Source organism: Panthera leo, chromosome B2 (assembly GCF_018350215.1).
Source record: "Panthera leo isolate Ple1 chromosome B2, P.leo_Ple1_pat1.1, whole genome shotgun sequence".
NCBI lineage: Eukaryota > Metazoa > Chordata > Mammalia > Carnivora > Felidae > Panthera > Panthera leo.
The window spans coordinates 2,380,946-2,406,223 of record NC_056683.1 but is presented as its reverse complement, the minus strand read 5'-3'; the positions used below and the strand labels follow the sequence as shown (position 1 = coordinate 2,406,223).

The 25,278-nt window shown below is 42.1% G+C and overlaps 1 protein-coding gene and 1 pseudogene across 1 annotated transcript; one reads left to right on the top strand and one right to left on the bottom strand.

The window, feature by feature from the left end:
* Nucleotides 1-4,367: 4,367 nt before the first annotated feature.
* LOC122219374 (putative olfactory receptor 2B8) lies at nt 4,368-5,306 on the bottom strand. Its single transcript, XM_042937607.1, has one exon. It carries the CDS (start codon nt 5,304-5,306, stop codon nt 4,368-4,370), a length of 939 nt encoding a protein of 312 aa, XP_042793541.1.
* An 18,070-nt stretch (nt 5,307-23,376) lies between these two features.
* On the top strand, nt 23,377-23,475 carry LOC122220823 (annotated as a pseudogene).
* Nucleotides 23,476-25,278: the final 1,803 nt, after the last annotated feature.

Below are 25,278 nucleotides of genomic sequence, written 5' to 3'. Positions count from 1 at the left end.
AATAGACAGTTTTCCAAAGAAGACATCCAGATGGCCAACAGACAGGTGAAGAGATGCTCCCCATCAGGGAGCAAATCAAATACAAATCAAAACCACGCTGAGATAAACCACACCGGTCAGAATGGCTAAAATGAACTCAGGAACCAACAGCTGTTGACGAGGATGTGGAGAAAAGGGAACCTTCTTGCACCGTTGGTAGGAATTCATAGAGTTTAGCCACTCTGGAAAACTGCGTGGAGGTTCCTCAAAAAATTAAAAATAGGTTTACCCTACAACCCAGCCATAAAACTACTAGGAATTTACCCAAATGATGCAGGAGTGCTTATTTGTAGGGGCACATGTACTCTGATGTTTATAGCAGTGCTATCAACAAGAGCCAAATTATGGAAAGAGCCTGAGTATCCATCAACTGATGAATGGATAAAGAAGATGTGATATAGGTACACAATGGAAGACATCCCAGCAAGAAAAACAGAATGGAATCTTTTCATTTGCAACAACGTGGATGGAACTGGAAGGTGGCATGCTAAGGAAAACAAGTCAGTCAGAGAAAGACAGATATCACATCATTTCACGCCTATGTGGAATTTGAGAAACTTAACACAAGACCACAGGGAAGGGAAGGAAAACTAAGTTATAAACAGAGAGGGAGGCAAACCATATAAGACTCTTAAATAGAGCAAATTGAGGTTGAGGAAGGTGGGAGGTTGAGGGGGTGGGGAAAATGGGTGATGAGCATTGAGGAGGGCACTTGGGATGACCACTGGGATTTGTATGAAAGGGATGAATTACAGGAATCTATTCCTGAGGCCAAGATTATAACTGTATGTTAGCTAAATTGACAATAAGTTTCAAAAAATCTAATACATGTTACGTGAAAATTGTATGTCATTTTAAAAATGAATCCAAAGACTACCCAACATATGTTAGCCAATATTATGAAATAGCATTGGTAAATGGAAGTTAAGAAGAGACAATCGTTTCACTCCTAGTCAATTTGGTGGAAAACGATTGACTACCTGCTCATCTCATGCCTCCAGAGCCTTTCTTCCTCTTTGGCTGCCTCTGGGGAGTCAAATTCTGAGGCTCCTTGGACTGAGACAAATAGTTACTTGGGGCAGGCCCCTCCTGGGGCCCTAAAAATACACACATCCTTGGACCCTAGAGCACATACTTTGACTTTGGTGCTTATAAAAATATCCCTCAGATATAACATTAGCCCTTTTATTCATGGGCAGATTCCATAGAATCATAAATTCCAACTTCTGTTTACCTCCAGGCTCCATTGTCCACTCTAAACTACACCTCTTCGCTTGTGCCAAAACACTCTGCAATGAGTGGACAATCTTTCTGGGTAAACCCTGGGGATGACAGAACTTATGCTAACAGTAATGATGGAGAGAAGCATTATTACCTTGAACAGAGCTTGAACAAGGTCGTCCCTTGTGACTTCCCTTCCCTTCAATTGTGACTTCCCTTGCCTTTCAGATTCACCATTTCCCAAGACTATCCTGTCCAAGGTTGCCATATAGTAAATACACGAATCTGTCTTTATTCTAAGGGCTCTGTTCTACCTATTGTATCCCCTAACACTTTCCTACAGATCCATGACCACACACCACCGGGCAGGTTCTGAGTGTCCTAGCTTTCACGGGGACAGCGGTCATGTATTTCCATCTGCAGGACCTTCACTTTAGCATCCATATGCCAATCTCTTCACTTCTTACAACTGTAGTGGTTCTTCAAAGACCAGTGGCTGCTTCCAAAAGTTAGGTGGATATCTGCAATCTTTGTTATTCTTCCCTGGAAGGAGAGGTATATTCTTACCTAAACATCCATTCAAATGTTCCTACAATGACATGACCTTCTTCCCTTCCCTACTGATTGCTTAGACCCAAAAAGGTGTGGCAGAACTTGTGTGTATGGATGAGGTTGCTCTTCTTTAGACCAAGTTCTAGAAGAAAGAGAAATCTGAACTCCCAATTAGCCAATTACCACTTCACTGGAGAAGGAAAGACTGTATTTTCTCTTCCAGCTCAAACCAAATGCTCAGGAGCAGATCTTTCCAGCATGCAATCTGTGTTTTTCTTTTTGACCTGTAAGCGTAACAAATGGGAGTCAGGAGAATAGCCTTTTTTGGCTTTCAAGCCAGAGAAGGGGAATCTGGTGATTCTTATTGCTGCGGGTTTCTGCTATCTAGACAACAATAAGACTAAGAGAAATCCCAACATTCTCAACAAGAACTTAGCAATTACCATGACCACAATGTACCTCATTTATGAACTTGGAACAGGATAGAAATAATACTTGCATCTTGGTCTTACTACTGCATGCAGGAATTTGTGTATAATAAAGAATTTTGAAATCTGCTCAGATAATCACATTAACAATTGCTATGGGGTTGAATGCTGCATGAAATCTTAATGCCCAGTTCAAGTTAATGAGAATTTATGTCAAAATAGGGTTTTTCTGGGGAGGGGAGTGCCTGGGTGGCTCATTTGGTTGAGCAACCGACTGTTGATTTCAGTTCAGGTCATGATCTCTCAGTTTGTGAGTTCGAGCCCTGCACTGGAATCTGTGATGACAGAGCAGAGCCTGCTTGGTATTCTCTCTCTCCCCCTCTCTATTGCCCCTGCCTGGCTCACACAAACATGCAATCTTCTTCTTTCTCAAAAACAAGAGAAAGCAGGAGGAGGAGTTAAGGTGATGGAAATGTAGGAGGACTCTGGGCTCTCCTCCCTAAAACACAGTTGTATTAACGTCTGATTACTTGAAATAACCAGGAAATGGATGTCCATTTCAGCCTGCTTTGGTCATTTCTTTGGGTCTCAATTTCCAGATTGGGCCTCCCTGTGCAGGTAATAAAACTCTGGGTGTTTTCTCCAGTTACTCTGTCTCATATCAATTTAATTCCAAAACAGGTGGAAAAGCCCTGGGGAAAAAGGAAATGTCTCCTCCCCAAAACCAGTGTCCTGTCTCTCAGGCCACCTCAGGAACACCTGCCCCGATCGTCTGATCTCCAGTCATTCACACTCCCCTTTCCACCTTGACACCCAGCCTCCCTTCCCAGGAAACCACAGGTCCATACATGGTGGTTCCCAGACTACACCATAAGGGCTCAAACATGCTACAACACCACTGTGGTGAAAGAGAGCTCTCACCCATGTCACAAAACAAGCATCTGAAAAGTAATCACCTGCAAAGTGGGGGGGGTGCCAGGTGTCTGTGACCTGTTCATGCCTCCTCCATGAGCCTGGTCAGAGCGGGACTCTGGCAAACAGTAGCTGCGAAATGTGCTGACTAGGAGGTACAGGAGGGTCTTAGAGGGGTGGCTGCACACTGATGATGATCCAGGAGTGAGTTTAGCAGCATGCAGAGGGCATGTTCAGAGTGCAGTCACCCTACACTGCACACCCTGCCATTATGCTGACACGTGATAGTCCCAAGGCCAGGACAGGGCTAGGAATTTAGGATGCATGAACTGAGAATGTCCCCTTCTCTGGGCTCACTGGTGCCACAGTGGATGGCCTGCGGGGAGGGGTTAAAAAGGTGATGGAGATTAAAGAGAACACTTGTGATGATGGAAATGTTGAATCACTATATTGTACAGAAAAGTACTACAAAGTACTTTATAAAGTACCTTTAAAGTTTAAAGTAATATAATATAATATAATACTGTGGGTTCACTCTAATGGAATGACAATAAAAATTATTTAAACACTAAAATCATAAAAATCAATAATAAAGAAAAATTTCTTTGAAAAACAAAGAATGGTGTTTCAAAACGAAATCAGTATCACAAGGGCAACATTACACCATAGCTTGATAGCTGAATTGCTCTATCAGGATAGATGTTGGCATATTTTCTCTCACGTAAGTTTGTTTTTCCCACACTTGTCCTACTACTTCTGGGAAAAAGCTGTGATCCAGTCAGGCCACAAACGTTGTAATAGAGCCGTGATCTGACTGTGAGAAGAAGAAATAGCCACCGGAAATTGCTAGAATTTGCTACAATATTAATATTTATTACCGTGTTCTGGTCATTTTTATTCTTATATTGGTATGCTTTCATGGTGTGTGTATCACTGTCTTGCAATTAGAAACAGAATAGTGTTCCCAAATGGGGGAGAACTAAGAAAATCCTGTGAAAGTATTTACAATATTAATATGCTGCAGATGGTCTAGGTACACTAACTCAGCATCTCTGGAGGCTGCCATGAGTCCATAAACTTAGAGTTTGAACACTCACTTGCATAAAAGAACGAATTAAGAAAGTTCCCTTGAAAGTTGTCAGGGTAAATGTTGAGGACACAGAAATCATAAAGACTCTGGCATTCAAAGTCTTCCATGAAAGGGACTTCCCGCAGTCATCTGGAGTCATAGCCCCTACACAACACCTTCCTCATTGCTCCCATCACATCCTTGTTCCGCAAGGTATATATAACAGGGTTGACCATGGGGGTGACAATGGTGTAGAAGAGAGAAATGAACTTGCCCTGATCCTGGGAGTAGTTGTTGCTGGGCTGGAGGTAAATGTAGATGCCTGTGCCGTAGAACAGGGAGACCACAGTGAGGTGGGACCCACATGTCCCAAACGCTTTCCTCTGCCCTGAAGCTGACTTTATTGCTAAGACCACCCTGACAATCTGACCATAGGAGAATGTGATTAATGCCACAGGTATCAGGAGAATCATCACACTGACAGAGAAGAGCTCAGACTCATACACAGTGGTGTCAACACAAGCAAGCTTGAGCAGTGGGGGGATCTCACAAAAGAAGTGATCTATTTTATTTCTCCCACAAAGTGGTACAAGGAAGATGAGCACCGTGTGCAATGAGGAGTTGACAAAACCAATGAACCACGATGCAGAAGCCATCAGGGCACAGAGACGGGGGTGCATGATCACTGTGTAGTGCAGGGGCCTGCAGACGGCTGCGTAGCGGTCAAATGCCATCACCCCCAACAGAATGCATTCTGTGGATCCCAACCATAGAGACACGAAGAGCTGAGCTACACAGCCAGCAAAGGAGATAGACTTGTCTGGTCCCCTGAGATCAACCAGTAGCTGAGGAACAGTGCTGGTCGTATAACACAGATCCAGAAAGCTTAGGTTGGAGAGGAAAAAGTACATGGGAGTCTGCAGGTGTGGGTCCAGGCGGGACAACGCAATGATGCCTGTGTTTCCCAGCAGGGTGAGCAGATAGAAGATCAGAAGAACCACAAAGAGGACGCGCTCCAGCTGAGGCCGGTCAGAGAAACCCAGCAGGATAAAGCCAGTGAAGGAACTTCCATTTTTCGGGTCCATCTTTTCTTACTATGTTTTTCCTGTCAAGACCAAGCATTTAATAATTTATACAATAAATCTCAAAAAAAAAAAACCACCAATAACAGTTGGTGGTTGGTGGATTATTCATATGAAAAGACATAGCCATGGGATTTTATGAAAACTATTTGAATAAATGATGCACCCATGAAATTGCCATAGTTTTACGAATTTAGTTCCACATTGTCACAAAAAGTAATTCATTGGGTTTTTAGATTTAAAAAAATAAAATAATGGACCTGTTTTTGCCTCGGTCATAGGAAATACGGTCTTTCAGTCTGTGCTTACTAACTGTAAAATGTACATACATCTCACTAAATGTAAATGGAGTGAATTCTCCAATGAAAAGACATAGGGTATCAGAATGGATAAGAAAACAAGTCCCATCAATATGCTGCTTACAAAGACTCATTTTACACCTAAGGACACCTAAGAATTGAAAGTAAGGGGATGTAGAACCATCTATCATGCTAATGGACATCAAAAGAAAGCTGGAGTAGCCATACTTGTATCAGACAAACTAGATTTTAAAACAAAGACTGTCACAAGGGATGAAAGAAGGGCATTATATCATAATTAGGGGGTCTATTCATTCCGAAGACCTAACACTTGTAAATATTTATGTCCCCAACGTGAGACGCTCAAATATATGAATCACTTAATCACAAATGCAAAGAAACTCATTGATAATAATGCCATACTACTAGGGGACTTTAACACCGCAATTACAACCATGGACAGATCATCTAAGCATAACATCAACAAGGAAACAATGGCTTTGAATGACACACTGGACCAGATGGAGTTAACAGATACATTCAGAACATTTAATCCTAAAGCAGCAGAATATGCATTCTTCCCCAGTACACATGAATCATTCTCTGGAATGGATCACATACTGGGTCACATCAGCCCTCAACAAGCACAAAAATATCAAAATCATACCGTACATATTTTCCACCTACAATGTTGTGAAACTTGAAACCAACCAGAAGGAAAAATTTTAAACACGATGAATATTTGGGTATTACAGAACATCCTACTGGGGCGCCTGGGTGGCTCAGTTGGTTAAGCGTCTGACTTCGGCCCAGTTCATGATCTCACATCCGTGGGTTCGAGCCCCACGTTGGGCTCTGTGCTGACAGTGCAGAGCCTGGAGCCTGTTTCAGATTCTGTGTCTCCCTCTCTCTCTCTGACCCTCCCGCATTCATGCTCTGTCTCTCTTTGTTTCAAAAATCAATAAACGTTAAAAAATTTTTTTAAATGAATAAAAAATAAAGAACATCCTACTAAAGAATGAAAGGGGTAACCAAGAATTTAAGGAGGAAATTAAAAAGTATATGGAAGTCAATGAAAATGAAAGCATGACTGTCCAAAACTCTGGGATGCAGCAAGGGTGGTCATAAAAGGGAGTATATAGCAATCTAGGCCTTCCTAAAGAAGGAAGAAAGGCCTCAAATATACAACCTAATCTTACACCTAAGGGAGTTGGAAGAAGAACAGAAAATAAAGCCCCAAACCACCAGAAGACAGGAAATAATAAAGATGAGGGCAGAAATCAATGATATCAAAATAAGAAAACCAGTAGAACAGATCAATGAGGCCAGGAACTTGCTTTGTATAAGAATTAATGAAATCAATAAGCCCCTAGACAGACTGAGGAAAAGAAAAAGGAAAGGACTCAACTAAATCATGAATGAAAGAGGAGAGGTCACAGCCAACACAGCATAAATACAAACAACAGTAAGAGAATATGATGAGCAATTATACCCCAATAAAATGGGCAATCTGGAAGAAATGGACAAATTCCTAGAAACCTATCAACTACCAAAACTGAAACAGGAGGAAATAGAAAATGTGAACACACCTATAATCTGTAAAACAATCCAATCAGTAATCAAAAATCTCCCCAAACAAGAGTCCAGGGCTGGATGGCTTTCCTGGGGAATCCTAGCAAACATTTAAGGAAGACGTAACACCTATTCCTTTGAAGCTGCTCCAAAAAATAGAAATGGAAGGAAAACTTCCAAACTCATTCTATGAAGTCAGCAATACCTTGATTCCAAAACCAGACAAAGGCCCCACGGAAAAGGGGAATTACAGACCAATTTCCCTAATGAACATGGATGCAAAAATTCTCAAAAAGATACTAGCAAACTGGATCCAACAATACATTAAAATAATTCTGTACCACAATCACGTGGGATTTTTACCTGGGATGCAGGGCTGGTTCAATGTCCACAAATCAATCAGTGTGATGCATACATTACTACAAGAAAGGATAAGAACCCTATGATCCTCTCAATAGATGCAGAAAAAGCATTTGACAATGTAGAGCATCCTTTCTTGTAAAAACCCTGAAGAAAGTAAGGATAGAAGGAATAGACCTCAAGATCATAGAGGCCATATGCAAAAAACCCACAGTTAATATCATCTCCAATGGGGAAAAACTGAGGGCTTTCCCCCTCAGGTCAGGAACATGATGGGGATGTCCACTCTCTCCACTCTTATTCAGATAGTATTGGAAGTCCTAGGCTCAGCAATCAGACAACAAAAAGAAATAAAGGGCATTCAAATAGGCAAGGAGGAAGTCAAGCGTTTACTCTGCGCAGATGACATTATAGTGTACATGGAAAACCCAACAGATTGCACCAAAAACCTGCTACAACTGATACATGAGTTCAGCAAAGCCACAGGATATAAAATCAATGTATGGAAATCGGTCGCATTTCTATACTCCAATAATGGAGCAGAAAGAGAAATAAAGTAGATGCCATTTACAATTGCACCAAACCCTTACAATACATAGGAATAATCCTAATCAAAGAGATGAAAGATCTATATGCTGAAAACTGTAGGAAGCTTATGAACAAAATTGAAGAAGACACAAAGAAATGGAAAAACATTCTAGGATCCTGGATAGGAAGAACAAATATCATGAAAATGTCAATACTACCCAACGCAATCTACGCATTTCTTGCAAACCCTACCAAAATAACACCAACATTCCTCACAGAGCAGGAACAAACAATTCTAAAAATTGTATAGAACCACAAACACCCTGAATTGCCAAAGTCATGTTGAAAAAAAAAAACCAAAAGTGGAAGCATCACAATTCTGGACCTCTAGCTGTATTTCCAAACTGTATTCAACAAGACAGTATGGCACTGGCATGAATACAAACACATATATCCACGGAACAGAAGAGAGAACCCAGAAAGAGACCCACAAACCATTAGGTATGGCCACCTAATCTTTGACAAAGTGGGAAAGAAGATGAAATGGAATAAAGACAGTCTCTTCAGCAAATGGTGTTGGGAAAACTACACAGCGACATGCAGAAAAATGAAACTGGACCACTTTCTTACACCACACACAAAAATGAACTCTAAATGGATGAAAGACCTACACTTAAGACAGGAAGCCATCAAAATCCTCAAGGAGAAAGCAGGCAAAACCTCTCTGATCTTGGCCACAGCAACTTCTTTCTGGACATGTCTCCAGAGGCAAGGGAAACCAAAGCAAAAATGAACTATTGGGACCTCATCAAGACAAAAAGATCCTGCACAGCAAAGGAAACAATCAGCAAAACTAAAAGGCAACAGATGGAATGGGAGAAGATATTTGCAAATGACAGATCAGATAAAGGGTTAGTATCCAAAATCTATAAAGAACGTAGGAAACTCAACACTCCAAAATCAAATGATCCAGTGAAGAAACGGGCAGAAGACAGGAATAGAAGCTTTTCTAAGGAAGACATCCATATGGCTCAGAGACACATGAAAAGATGCTCAACATCACACACCATCAGGGAAGTACAAATCCAATCCACAATGAGATACATCTCACGACCGTGAGAATGGCTAAAATTAACAACTCAGGCAACAACAGATGTTGGCGACGATGTGGAAGAAGAGGAACTCTTTTGCACCGCTGGAGGAAATGCAAACTGTTTGCAGCCACTCTGGAAAACAATTGGAGATTCCTCAAAAAATTAAAAATAGAATTACCTTAGGAGGGCATTTATCCAAATGCTCACCAAAAGTGCTGATTCCAAGGGGCACATGCACCCCAATGTGGATAGCAGCACTATCGACAATAGCCAAAGTGTAGAGAGAGCCCAAATGTCCACCAGCTGATGAGTGGATAAAGGAGATGTGGAATATATATATACAATGGAATATTACTGGGAGATCAACAAGAATGAAATCTTGCCATATGCAAGAACACGGATAGAAATAGAGGGCATTATGCTAAGCACAATAAGTTGGTCAAAGAAAAATACTATGATTTCACTCATATGTGGAATTTAAGGAACACAACGGATGAACATAGGAAGGAAAACTAAGATAAAAACAGAGAGGGAGGCAAACCATAAGTGACTTAAAATACAGAGAGCAAACTGAGGGTTGCCGGAATGGGAGGTGGGCAGGGGATGGCTAGACGGGTGATGGGCATAAAGGAGGGGACTTGTTGGGATGAGCACTGGGTGTTATAAGTAGGTAATGAGTCATGAAATTCTATTCGTGAAATCAAACTAGAAGACGTAGTGTTTAGAGGAAATGGGGATGAGGGAAAAGAGGTAGAGCCATCAGAAAGAGGAGCAGAGAGGGAGAGACGTTCTTAGAAATACGTACCTCATGATTGCACACCATTTGATTTGCACACATCTTACATGTTTTAAAATATAGTACAACAGAATCTCCAAAATGCATTCAGATATAAGGATTTATGACTTAGAATACACTTATTCGAAGAATTCAGTTACATTCAAAATCTCACTACTGGTTCTGCAAATAAACATTTCGGCAACATTGCCTCTGGAACTAAAGGATTGTATTTGTGAAAGCTACACCAGGTTTTTCTTCTTCTTCTTCTTCCTTGTTGTTGCTGTTGCTGCTATGGTAGTAAAACAAGTAAAAACTCAGTCAGAGACACGCTGAAAACACCACCGTTGAATGACAGTGCTTCCCTTTTGACCCACAGATGCTTAAAAATACCAGTTTAATGGGGACATTTTGAATGCCCCTAAGACTTTTGAAGTCTAGCACAAAAGCATTCCTAATACAGTGGATTAAAACGGTATTTGAGACAGTCTCAATGTGCAACGACCTCTCACATTGGATGCCAGTTCCCTCACTTATTAGTGTCAAATAGCATTTTGTGAGATGTCACTTCAATTATGTTCTTTTTTGATGGTAATTAGTATACAGAATGGCATTTTTTTGTTTTGTATATTCTGTTTATTTTTATTTTACCGAATAACATTTTCTCTCTCTATACAACCTGAATATCCCCTAACTCACACCTGGCCAGAAGAGGGAATAGAAACAATCCATGTTTCTATCTCATGAACACCCGTAAGAATAAAATAACGAGGGGCTTCTGGGTGGCTCAGTCAGTTAGGCGTCCAACTCTTGATTTGGGCTCAGGTCATGATCTCACAGTTTGTGAGTTTGAGCCCCACATTGGGTTCTGCACACAGTGCAGAGTCTGCTTGGGATTCTGTCTTCCTCTCTCTCTGCCCTTCCCCCAGTCACACACTCTCTCTCAAAAATAAATACATAAACATTACAAAAAGATACATACCTGAAAACAATATGTGTATATATATATATAGAGAGAGAGACAGAGACAGAGACAGACAGAGACAGAGAGACAGAGAGATACAGACAGAGACAGAGAAAGAGACAGTGAGAGACAGAGAGAAAATGTTATTAGGTAAAATAAAAATAAACAAAATATACAAAACAAAAAAATTGTCATTGTATGTACTAATTACCATCAAAAAGAACATAATTGAAATGACATCTCACAAAACACAATTTTACAATAACAAAGAGAACTGCCTCCACTGTGAGAGGGTAAATGCTTGACACACCTAAGGTGACAGACTAGTAGTTTCCAATTACTAGATTAGGTCCATGCTGACATACAACTCAAAGTTTTAGTGGAAGAATACATATGTCCACACAACGAGATGCTAAGTATGCAAACTACACAGTTTAAAGACAAAAGATCGCAAGATGCTGTCTCTATTTAAGACATTTCAAATGTATAGCATTCACTGATATGTTTGACATACACACACTGCCCTATCCGGTTCCTGAATGAATCCTGAAAATGCGTGGGCAAGATTTGCGCAGCCTCAGTGCTACGACTGAATCGCTGTTGCTTTCTTAATGCTTCTGTCCCATGGGTCTGAGCTGACCTCAGACACATGAGAACAGGCCCCCAATGATGAGGAAGGATGAGCAAATGAGGGGATACGGCCATCACTGCATAGGAAATGACAGATGTGATGAACACTGACAGGGATGTAGGGCAGGTTCTATGGAAGAAGACGATGAAGTAGGATTTCCAGGGCGTGTAGTTTATTCAGGGAATGCTCCCAGGATAAACGGGGTGAGGGAAGGAAGACAGCAGAGGATGTTGCTAAGCAAGGATGTGGTCTCCAGTGGAACAGAGCAGGAGTCTGATCCCATGAGAAGCTGGACAGAACTCTCCAGTAAAGGCATCCATCTGTGATGGTAGAAATTCTCTGTCCTCACTGTCCAATATTATGCCCACTCTCCACCTGTCATACCTGAGCATTTAAAACATTCTAGCTAAACAAGTGAATTTTATTTATGTTTTTAGTGGGAAAAACCTTTCCTTGTTCTTTTTGTTTAGACTAAGTTACAGAAAAGAGGACCTAAAGTGAATGTCCGTACGCCATCGCCTGGATTCCAGACTTATCAGCATTTTGTCACACTTGGCTTAATTTTTTGCCTCGTGTCCTCCCGCTTTTGTTTGTTGGAGTTCTTGAGTGGAAGTCCTAAAAACAAATTTGCATCCAAATACATTTCACTAGCAATCTGTAAAATATGGACATTTCCTGAATCATAATTTTATCGCACCTAAAACAATTAATAGGTCCCTGATATCACCTACCACCCTACTGCACTCACATTTCCTGTACTGAGCCAGGAATGTCTTTTTCAGTTGTTCAACAAGTCAGGCTCCAAAAAATGATCCCCACGTTGACTGTATCTATTTTTTTAAAAAATACAAAGATTTTCGATGGAAGAGAAAAAAACAAGGGGAAATAACCTCAATAACCAGTGGAAATAAGTGGCTAAGGTGTCAAGTTCTATTCAAAATAGGAAAAGATATGAAAGGTAACTTTGGAGCATAGGCACACACGTATATAATTTCATCTTCATGGAAATAAGTGTTACTACATTTTGCAAATTAGTTTCAGTCCACCATAGAAAATGAACTGAACCTGGGTCCTTCTGGTGAAGTCAGTGTAGCATCCCAGAGTTTAGACGTGCACTCTTGTGAGCCTCTTTCATTAACGGTCTCATGCTTTCCACCCAGTATTTGCTTTGAAAATGCTAGAACTCCTGGGACACAGTTAGGTCTCAGTAAATGTCAGCTATACTGGTACGAAAATGTTGACTACAAATAGATACGCCGTCATGCCCTAATCATTTTTACTACCTGGTGATTCCTCTTGTGTTTTCTGACACGGCGTCTAACTGCAATGTCTGTTATTAATAAGCCTTTCCAATTGTCTACAACGCTACAAGTGACATGCTAGAAAATACAGCGCAGAATAACAAAGAATTTAGGATGAGATGAACTCTGTGTGGAGGGTTTCTAAGAAGGCAGGTGCGGTGAGGGCCGCCAGTGGCTGGCCACTTTCAGGGGAGGGAAAAAACACTCAAACCCTGATGCGCTAAAGGCTTTCTCTGATGTCCCCCGCATCCCTTTCAGTTGTGCCCTTCGGTAAAACTAAGGGCACAGCTTGCTGCTGTCCGCTACATAACCCATACGAGGCAGGAACAGCACCGTATGTTAACAGCACGGCTCTGAACCAGCACAGGCAAAGCTGAGCGGTTCTGTTTTGGTGAATCCCCTGCAAACTCCATCTGCGCTTTAGGGCCAATGGAATCTCCCTCACACCCAGCAACCCCCTGCGACACTCCTGGAGAGAAGCTCTGGTTTCTAGATAGTTGTTGAAACGAAACAAAGCCTTCTTGTGCGATGAAGGAAAAAACTCGGGAGAGAGAAGGAGTTCGCTTTCCTGGCACATGAATACAGGAGCCTACCCACCTTCCGTTCTTTAAAACAAACAATGAAGATGGCTCAGGGAGTTTTCACTCACAACCTGGACCCGTACACATTCTGAGAGGCTTCGAATCGGGTCCTTTGCAGAAATGAGGCTCAAGAGGTCTAGTAAAAGTGTGAGATTTCTGAGTCATGTTATGAAATGAGAGTTCACCCAGCTCACGGTCCAGGACAATGCCAATGTCTCTGGGTGTCACGTCTGACAGTCCCAGGCTGGCACTGGGACCCTCCTGCGGGCAGCACCCCACCAGACTGACCGAGACCTCCTGGCCTTCGTGGGAGGAGAGTCTGTGCCATCCCTGGGAGCCCGTTCAGACTTGTGTCCCACTTCTACCTCCCAAAGATGCCATAATAGAACCATGGAAAACCCAGGGCAAGAGTATTGGCTGCAAATATTTTTGGGAAAAAAAGGAACATTTTGTTTTCTCTCTGAAAGAAATCTCACCTGGTTCTTGTCCTCGGAGACAATCAACAGAGGGTGTGCTGTCTCAGGGTTCAGAGAGTGTCTACTCGAAATTTTTAGACACTTTTCTGCCAAGCAGGATTTGGGGGAGGAAACCTGCAGCCTCCTCCTCTTCATTCAAAACAGACGTCATTAGTGTTGAATGTGTGACAGCCGGTCCCATTCAGACAGCACATTGTCCTCTGCTACTTTCCTCAGCAGACCAGTGGATGTGCAGATGTCCTTTGAAAATGTTGGTAGGTTTGCACCGCATTTCCACTGAATATCCTTCTCTTCCTGGGCTAACCTCGGAAGAACTGCTTCTTGGCCACGTTCTAGAAGTTGCTTCCGGCCCTCAAATTCAGAGGGTAATTCCAGCGTTCCTTTGCACCTTCCTTCTTCGCTCTGAGGGTGTTTTGCTTTGAATGCTTATTAATCTCTGACATATCAGCCACCTGCTTTTCAGGGACCCGAGAGTCTTGGCCTGCGGCGAGGGGCAGCCTGCCCCGGGGCCTCGCCAGCACGCACGCGGGTCACCTCCGGGTCCTCCTCATGGAGCAGGGTCAGGACCTGGTTGTGCTTCTCACACAGAGGTCTCTGCCCGCCCCTTCTCCTTGCTCCTGGTGGATGGGAAGGAGCTGGGCAGTGTCCGTCACCCTTCCCGGCTGACCCTGGACAGGGGTGACGGCAGGGGGGCAATGGGACATGTCGTGTAGGTGAGCCCAGGATGGCCGGCTGCAGCCGCCACACAGGCTGAGTGCACACGCGGGCTGCCGGGGTCCCGCTCGTCCAGCACACGGGGCACTTGGCTTCTGCCTGGGGTCCTGCCAGGCTGGGCCCAGCAGGCTTCCTGCAGGAACCTGGGCTCCCCAGAGACAGGTGCATACACCCTCACATGTCAGTCCTCACCGTGCTGGCGCCTCCAAGCATCCTGGGAATCTTTGGGCCTTTGGATTGCAGCTGTGGGGAGGCGCCCTTCCTGGGCCCAGGCCATGGCTCAGCTGGACAGATGCTCCCTCCTGGATCAGTGGCCTCTGCCGACGCTCGCTTATCCTCACAGGCAGCAGAAAGCTGGGTTTAGAGTTTATCTAATTTTGATGAGTTTAAATTGACAAAGCTTCCTGTGGGCACTTTCTACTCTCTTGGACACCACTGCTTTGGAACATGAATTACATCCGACTCAGGCCTGCTTTGTCATTGGCACCTCTTGTACATCCCACAGTCTGTCTCTGGCTGTGAGCTGCCCCCAGTGTGTTCCCCAGACCACCTGGCAATGTGGCTTCCTTTCAGATGATGGCAATTCTGTCACAAAGGGAATGGCTGTGAACCTTGGAGCCCACACTCGTTCCAACTAGGGTTTGGATTGGAGCCCCAGCAGGTAAAGAGTGTGTGGGCAGGTCACGAACAGTGTTCATACAAGAGTCCATTCATGATTGTGTGCAAGGACAGAAGGACGGGACCTAGTGTACTTTACACCACACCTCAGTGCAATCACACACGCACACACACAACACACGTGCACATGCACACATGCACATACACACACATACAGATATACAAACATCATGTCATTTCCCTAATTCATCAATTAAGTAAACACTCAGGTTTCTTACTGCTTTTCTCGTCATCATATTGCTATTTGAACTCACTTGAAGGATCATCATTTCTTATTAACAATAAATTCAAATAAAGGTGCACTCACACAATATTCATTACATGTGTCTTCCCCCTTGTAATTTTCAACACAGTATTTGTAAAATGCCATACCTATCTTAGAGCTTTTGGTAACTCCCATGAGACAAAATGAGCAAGTAGTGTAAATATTGACACTGTGTTTTAAGCGTAGAGCACAAATAGAATCTAATTTCACAGATAATAAGGAACCAAAGGAGGGACTTGAAGCAGATATTCTAATATTTTTACACATATGCAGAGTCTACTGTTCTAATACTGAAGGGCATATTTTATTACCACTCAATATGAATATTTATTTTCCACTTGTGCATACAGAGGAATATGAATGTACTACAATAGAATGGATGTCTAGGAATGACCTGTTGACATCTATACTGACAAGTAAATTTAGTTCTTCTATCTGGTGAATATCCACAGTCTGTTATTGTAGACAATAAACCATATATGCAATCAATACAGATTTGTTTCTTTCAAGAACAATTCCAACTGGAAATGAACTAACTTGCCAATTCCTACAGCAACACAGAGACCAAGTTATATTTCACTTACCTTTATTTGCCTTCCCTGTGGATTCAAAGCTATTTCCCTACCTCATTCCAAGTTACTGCCTAAATACAGCTCTGGGGACAGGAACGCAGACATGTAGGATCCTGCAGTGCCTGCAGGAAACGCAAAGGTTGACTCGACCAGCACTGGGGCATCCGTACGTTTTTCTTAAGAGAAAGGACACTTTCTCAGGGTGACTTCACAGGTCCTCGTGTGACACCAGAGATCTGCACGTTGGCTCTCAGAGGTAGAAGATGAAGGCAGTCACAGACTCTAAGTATGGTTTCCTGAGAACGGTGACCTGCCTGTGTGTCTATGAGATCCTTTCAACCAGGCGAGAGGGAGATATGACTCTGAGCTGTGGCTGGGCTGGCACACAGAACCAAGTCCCTTCCCCTGCTGACGTCTCTGGGGAACGGATGCCCCACGCTCTTAATTAGCCCTTGTCACTGAGCTGCCCAGACGTGGCAATCCTCAGGGACAATGACTATGGAGGACAATTCCAGACAGACCTAATCTGTCTCTTCTATTAGTTCATGTATCTCATAGAGGACAAGTAACTTCCCAGCTACCTTAGCTCCCATCTGTGAATGACCTACATGTTTTATAGAACACTAAAGATTTTTTCCAAGTCTCAGGAAAATGGCAGCATAGGAGGACTATGGGCTCACCGCGCATCCTGCTGATCACTTAGATTCCACCTACACCTGCCTAAATAACCCAGAAAACCGCCAGAAGACTAGCAGAATGGAGTCTCTGGAGCCAAGTGCAGATGAGGCCCATGGAAGAGGGTAGGAAGGGCGGAGAGGCGGTGTGCGCTCCACGGACTGGCGGGAGAGAGCCGGGGCGGAGGGGCGGCCCGCCAGCCAAGCAGACCCCCGAGTCTGGCTGGCAAAAGCGGAGGGGCCAGAGGGAGTGTTTTCTGACAGCAAGCGGGACTTGACATCTGGAAGGTTATAAGCTAACAGCTCTGCTCAGAGAATGGGAGGGCTGGAGGCCAACGGGAGGGAGAGTTGCTGACCCCGGGACAACAGAGCTCAGTTTGGCAGGGAACAAAGGAGATTGCCAGAGCCATCTCCCTCACCCATCCCCCAGCCAAAATCCCACAGGGAACCAGTTCCTGCCAGGGAACTTGCTTGCTCCACGCAAACACCCAACGCTGTGCTTCTGCGAAGCCACCCCTCCAGCAGCGGGTCTGACTCCCTCCCCCTGCTATAGGGCCCCACTGAAGTGGATCACTGAAGGAAAAGTGAGCTAATCCTGCCCCTTCTGCCCCCGTGCACCTTCCTATCTACCCAAGCTAATATGCCATATAGCCAGCACCACAAGCTGGCAGTGTGCAAGTAGCCGAGATGGGCCACACCACCCCACAGTGAATCCCGCCCCTAGGAGAGGGGAAGAGAAGGCACACGCCAGTCTGACTGTGGCCCCAGTGGTGGGCTGGGGGCAGACATCAGGGCTGACTGCGCCCCTGCCCACCAACTCTAGTTATACACCACAGCAAAGGGGAATTGCCCCACAGGTCCGCACCACTCCAGGGACTATCCAAAATGACCAAACAGAAGAATTCCCCTCAAAAGAATCTCAGGAAATTACAACTGCTAATGAACTGATCAAAAAGGATTTAAATAATATAACAGAAAGTGAATTTAGAATAATAGCCATAAAATTAATCACTGGGCTTGAAAACAGTATAGAGGACAGCAGTGAATCTATTGCTACAGAGACCAAGGGACTAAGGAATAGTCAGGAGGAGCTGAAAAACGCGTTAAACGAGATGCAAAATAAAATGGAAACGTCCACGGCTCGGATTGAAGAGGCAGAGGAGAGAATAGGTAAACTAGAAGATAAAATTATGGAAAAAGAGGAAGCTGAGAAAAAGAGAGATAAAAAAATCCAGGAGTATGAGGGGAAAATTAGAGAACTAAGTGATACACTAAAAAGAAATAATATACGCATAATTGGTATCCCAGAGGAGGAAGAGAGAGGGAAAGGTGTTGAAGGTGTACTTGAAGAAATAATAGCTGAGAACTTCCCTGAACTGGGGAAGGAAAAAGGCATTGAAATCCAAGAGGCACAGAGAACTCCCTTCAGATGTAACTTGAATTGATCTTCTGCATGACATATCATAGTGAAACTGGCAAAATACAAGGCTAAAGAGAAAATTCTGAAGCAGCAAGGGATAAACGTGCCCTAACATATAAAGGGAGACCTATAAGACTCGTGACTGATCTCTCTTTTGAAACTTGGCAGGCCAGAAGGGATTGACACGAGATCTTCAATGTGTTGAACAGAAAACATATGCAGCCGAGAATCCTTTATCCAGCAAGTCTGTCATTTAGAATAGAAGGAGAGATAAAGGTCTTCCCAAACAAACAAAAACTGAAGGAATTCGTCACCACTAAACCATCCCTACAACAGATCCTAAGGGGGATCCTGTGAGACAAAGTACCAGAGACGTCGCTACAAGCATAAAACATACAGACATCACAATGACTCTAAACCCGTATCTTTCTATAATAACACTGAATGTAAATGCACTAAATGCGCCAACCAAAAGACATAGGGTATCAGAATGGATAAAAACACAAGACTCATCTATTTGCTGTCTACAAGAGACTCATTTTAGACCTAATGACACATTCAGATTGAGAGTGAGGGGATGGAGAACTATTTATCATGCTACTGGAAGCCAAAAGAAAGCTGGAGTAGCCATACTTATATCAGACAAACTAGACTTAAATTAAAGGCTGTAACAAGAGATGAAGAAGGGCATTATATAATAATCATAGGGTCTATCCATCAGGAAGAGCTAACAATTATAAATGTCTATGCGCCGAATAAGGGAGCCCCCAAATATATAAAACAATTAATCACAAACATAAGCAACCTTATTGATAAGAATGTGGTAATTGCAGGTGACTTTAACACTCCACTTACAGAAATGGATAGATCATCTAGACACATGGTCAATAAAGAAACAAGGGTCCTGAATGATACATTGGATCACATGGACTTGACAGATATATTTAGAACTCTGCATCCTAAGCAACAGAATATACTTTCTTCTCGAGTGCACATGGAACATTCTCCAAGATAGATCACATAATGGGTCACAAAACAGCCCTTTATAAGTATACAAGAATTGAAATCATACCATGCATACTTTCAGACCACAATGCTATGAAGCTTGAAATCAACCACAGCAAAAACTCTGGAAAACCTCCAAAAGCATGGAGGTTAAAGAACACCCTAGTAAAGAATGAATGGGTCAACCAGGCAATTAGAGAAGAAATTTAAAAATATATGGAAACAAACGAAAATGAAACTACAACAATCCAAACGCTTTGGGATACAGCGAAGGCAGTCCTGAGAGGAAAAGACATTGCAATCCAGTCCTATCTCAAGAAACAAGAAAAATCCCAAATACAAAATCCAACAGCATACCTAAAGGAAATAGAAGCAGAACAGCAAACCAGCCAAAACCCAGCAGCAGAAGAGAAATAATAAAGATCAGAGCAGAAATAAACAATATAGAATCTAAAAAAAAACTGTAGAGCAGATCAATGAAACCAAGAGTTGGTTTTTTGAAAAAAATAGACAAAATTGATAAACCTCTAACCAGGCTTCTCAAAAAGAAAATGGAGATGACCCAAATAGATAAAATCATGAATAAAAATGGAATTATTACAACCAATCCCTCAGAGATACAAACGATTATCAGGGAATACTATGAAAAAATATATGCCAACAAACTGGACAACCTGGAAGAAATGGACAAATTCCTAAACACCCACACACTTCCAAAACTCAATCAGGAGGAAATAGAAAGCTTGAACAGACCCATAACCAGCGAAGAAATTGAATCACTCATCAAAAATCTCCCAACAAATAAGAGTCCAGGACCAGATGGCTTCCCAGGGGAGATCTACCAGATGTTTAAAGCAGAGATAATACCTATCCTTCTCAAACTATTCCAAGAAATAGAAAGGGAAGGAAAACTTTCAGACTCATTCTATGAAGCCAGTATTACTTTGATTCCCAAACCAGACAGAGACCCAGTAAAAAAAGAGAACTACAGGCCAATATCCCTGATGAATATGAATGCAAAAATTCTCAATAAAATACTAGGAAATCAAATTCAACAGCTTATAAAAAGAATTATTCACCATGATCAAGTGGGATTCATTCCTGGGATGCAGGGCTGGTTCAACATTCGCAAATCAATCAACGTGATACATCCCATTAATAAAAGAAAAGATAAGAACCATATGATCCTATCAATCGATGCAGAAAAGGCATTTGAAAAATTCAGCACCCTTTCTTAATAAAAACCCTTCAGAAAGTCGGGATAGAAGGAACATACTTAAAGATCATAAAAGCCATTTATGAAAAGCCCACAGCTAACATCATCCTCAATGGGGAAAAACTGAGAGCTTTTTCCCTGAGATCAGGAACACGACAGGGATGTCCACTCTCACCGCTGTTGTTTAACATAGTGTTGGAAGTGCTAGCATCAGCAATCAGACAACAAAAGGAAATCAAAGGCATCAAAATTGGCAAAGATGAAGTCAAGCTTTCACTTTTTGCAGATGACATGATACTATACATGGAAAATCCGACAGACTCCACCAAAAGTCTGCTAGAAGTGATACATGAATTCAGCAAAGTTGCAGGATACAAAATCAATGCACAGAAATCAGTTGCATTCTTATACACTAATACTGAAGCGACAGAAAGACAAATAAAGAAACTGATCCCACTCACAATTGCACCAAGAAGCATAAAATACCTAGGAATAAACCTAACCAAAGATGTAAAAGACCTGTATGCTGAAAACTATAGAAAGCTTATGAAGGAAATTGAAAAAGATACAAAGAAATGGAAAAACATTCTGTGCTCATGGATTGGAAGAATAACTATTGTCAAAATGTCAATACTACCCAAAGCTATCTACACATTCAATGTAATCCCAATTAAAATTGCACCAGCATTCTTCTTGAAACTAGAACAAGCAATCCTAAAATTCATATGGAACCACAAAAGGCCCGGAATAACTAAAGTAATTTTGAAGAGGAAGACCACAACAGGAGGCATCACAATCCCGGACTTTAGCCTCGACAACAAAGCTGTAATCATCAAGACAGCATGGTATTGGCACAAAAACAGACACAAAAACCAATGGAATAGAATAGAAACCCCAGAACTAGACCCACAAACGTATGGCCAACTAATCTTTGGCAAAGCAGGAAAGAACATCCAATGGAAAAAAGACAGTGTCTTTAACAAATGGTGCTGGGAGAACTGGACAGCAACATGCAGAAGGTTGAAACTAGACCACTTTCTCACACCATTCACAAAAATAAACTCAAAATGGATAAAGGACCTGAATGTAAGACAGGAAACCATCAAAACGCTAGAGAAGAAAGGAGGAAAAGACCTCTCTGACCTCAGCCTTAGCAATCTATTACTTGACACATCCCAAAGGCAAGGGAATTAAAAGAAAAAATGAAGTACTGACCTTATCAAGATAAAAAGCTTCTGCACAGCAAAGGAAACAACCAACAAAACTAAAAGGCAACCAACAGAAGGGGAAAAGATATTTGCAAATGACATCTCGGACAAAGAGCTAGTATCCAAAATCTATAAAGAGCTCACCAAACTCCACACTCAAAACACAAATACCCCAGTGAAGAAATGCGCAGAAAATATGAATAGACACTTCTCTAAAGAAGACATCCGGATGGCCAACAGGCACATGAAAAGATGGTCAACGTCGCTCCTCATCAGGGAAATACAAATCAAAACCACACTCAGATATCACCTCACGTCAGTCAGAGTGGCCAAAATGAACAAATCAGGAGACTATAGATGCTGGAGAGGATGTGGAGAAAAGGGAACCCTCTTGCACTGTTGGTGGGAAGGCAAATTGGTGCAGCCACTCTGGAAAACAGTGTGGAGGTTCCTCAAAATATTAAAAATAGACCTACCCTATGACCCAGCAATAGCACTGCTAGGAATTTACCCAAGGGATACAGGAGTACTGATGCATAGGGGCACTTGTACCCCAATGTTTATAGCAGCACTCTCAACAATAGCCAAATTATGGAAAGAGCCTAAATGTCCATCAACTGATGAATGGATAAAGAAATTGTGGTTTATATACACTATGGAGTACTATGTGGCAATGAGAAAGAATGAATTATGGCCCTTTGTAGCAACGTGGATGGAACTGGAGAGAGTGATGCCAAGTGAAATAAGCCTTAAAGAGAAAGATAGGTACCATATGGTTTCACTCTTATGTGGATCCTGAGAAACTTAGCAGAAACCCATGGGGGAGGGGAAGAAAAAAAAAAGAGGTTAGACTGGGAGAGAGCCAAAGCATAAGAGACTCTTAAAAACTGAAAACAAACTGAGGGTTGATGGGGGGTGGGAAGGAGGGGAGGGTGGGTGATGGGTATTGAGGAGGGCACTTGTTGGCATGAGCACTGGGTGTTGTATGGAAACCAATTTGACAATAAACTTCATATATTGAAAAAAAAGAATGGATAAAAAAAAAGAAGAATGAAATTTTCCATTTGGATGAACATGGTTGGTGCTAGAGTATATTATGCTACATGAAATACGTCAGTCAGAGAAATATGAATCCATATGATTTCACTCAATGGAGGAATTTAAGAAACAAAACAGATGAATATATAGGAAGGAAAAAAGTAGAGGGAGGCAAACCATAAGTGACCCTTAACACTAGAGAACAAGCCGAGGGTTGATGGAGGAAGGTGGGTGGGGGATGGGCTAAATGGGTGATGGGTATCAAGGAGGGCACTTCTTATGATGAGCACTGGGTGTTATATGGAAGCAGTGGCTCCTGAAAGCAAAATTACACTATCTGTAACTAACTAGAATTTAAATAAAAATTTGAAACAAATTCCCCAAACTGCCAAGGCCACCCCAACAAAGTAATACAAGCTAAAGGCATCCAAATTCCTGACTCTCACTATATTATACAGCTCTAGGAAGGAAATCAGTATGATAGTGGCTAAAGGAATAGACCCATACACCAAAGGAACAGAATGAACAGCCCGCAAATAAACCCACCCATAGACAGACAACTAACATTTGACACAGGTGTCAAGACTATTCATGGGGAAACATAGTCTCTTTAAAAAATGGTCATGAGAAACCTGGGCAACTACATGCAGAGAAATGACATTGGAGGCCCTATGTCGCACCACTCACAAAAACTCATTTGAGTGCTCACTTAGACAGCAAACTATTAAAATTAGAACAATACAAAGAAGATTAGCATGGCCCCTGAGCAAGGATAACATGCAAAAGGTATCTGAAATGTGTTAAGATGTAAGCATAAGACCTGAAACTTTAAGACTAAAAGATGATATAAAGAAAACCACCCAACATTGGATACGTTGATAGTTACCAAATGAGGGTGTTCTTTCATTATCCTAACTACAAACACAGCCCACCATTTGTGACCCAAATTTCAATCCAGAGCCTGAATATGATACCAAAAGCACTTAGCAACCACAACAACAAAATTAATAAGTGGGACTACATCATACTAAAAAGATTTTGTTCAGAAAAAAAAAAATGAACAAAATAAAAAATCAATCAATAGAATGGGAGAAAATATTTACAAATGTTCTACCTGATAACGTGTTACTATCCAAAACTCATCCAAATCAGTAACATAAATAAAAGGCAATTCCATCTTTAAAAAGGGAAGAGGAGGGGTGCCTGGGTGGCGCAGTCGGTTAAGCGTCCGACTTCAGCTCAGGTCACGATCTCACGGTCCGTGAGTTCAAGCCCCGCGTCGGGCTCTGGGCTGATGGCTCAGAGCCTGGAGCCTGCTTCCAATTCTGTGTCTCCCTCTCTCTCTGCCCCTCCCCCGTTCATGCTCTGTCTCTCTCTGTCTCAAAAATAAATAAACGTTAAAAAAAATATAAAAATGGAAGAGGAACTCAATGGACATTTTTCCAAAGAAGACCTACAAATGGCATATAGACATAAAAGGTACTCTACATAACTAGTCATCAGGAAAGTGCAAAACAAACCACAATCAGATACCACCTCTTACCTCTTAAAATGCCTAGTATCAAAAAGAAAGAAAATGCCAAAGTTGATGAGGGAACCCATGTGCACTGTTGGTGGGGATGTAACTTGATACACCCTATATGAAAAGCAATATGAAAGTCCTGAAAAAATTACACACAGGACAACTGTGGTATCCACCAACGAACTTTTAGCTACATATCCAAAGGAAATGAAATCAGGGTATCAGAGAGTTGCAGGCACCCCTATATTCATTGCAGCATTATTCACAGAGCCAAATACGAAAACAACCTAAGTGTCCAAACAGAAAACTGGGTAAAGAAGATGTGGCATACATTGCAAAAAGGGTTAGAATCCAACATAACTTATGAAACTCAATACCCAAAAAACAAATAATCAAGTGAAGAAATGGGCAGAAGCCATGAATACACACTTTTCCAAAGAACATCCAGATGGCTAACAGACAAGTAGAAAGTTCCTCAACATCACTCATCATCAGGGAAATACAAATCAAAACCACAATGAGATACCAACTCACACCTGTCAGAATGGATAAAATTAACAACTGAGGAAACCACAGACGTTGGTGAGGATGAAGAGAAAGGGGATCCCTTTTGTACTCTTGTTGGGAATGCAAACTGATGCAGTCACTCTGGAAAACAGTATGGAGGGTCCTCAAACAATTAAAACCAGAACTACACTTGAACCAGCATTTGTACTACTAGGTTTTTATCCAAAATATACAAAAACTCTGAAATTAAGGAGCACGTACACCCCAATGTTTACAGCAGTGCTATCAACAATAGCCAAAGTATGGAAAGAGCCCAATGTCCATTGACTGATGAACGGATAAAGAAGAAACGGTGTATATATACAATGGAATACTACTCAGCAATGGAAAAGAATGAAATCTTGCCATTTGCAATCACATCACTGGAACCAGAGTGTGTTGAGCAAAGTGCAATAAGTCAGTCAGAGAAAGACAAATATCATATGATTTCACTCATATGTGGAACTTAAGATACACAGAGATGAACACAGGGGAAGGGAAGGAAAAATAAGATAAAGACAGAGAGGGAGGCAAAA

What these genes read in the sequence shown, in the direction of transcription:
- LOC122219374 (XM_042937607.1), bottom strand. Translation starts at nt 5,306, where the DNA reads ATGGACCCGAAAAATGGAAGTTCCTTCACTGGCTTTATCCTGCTGGGT.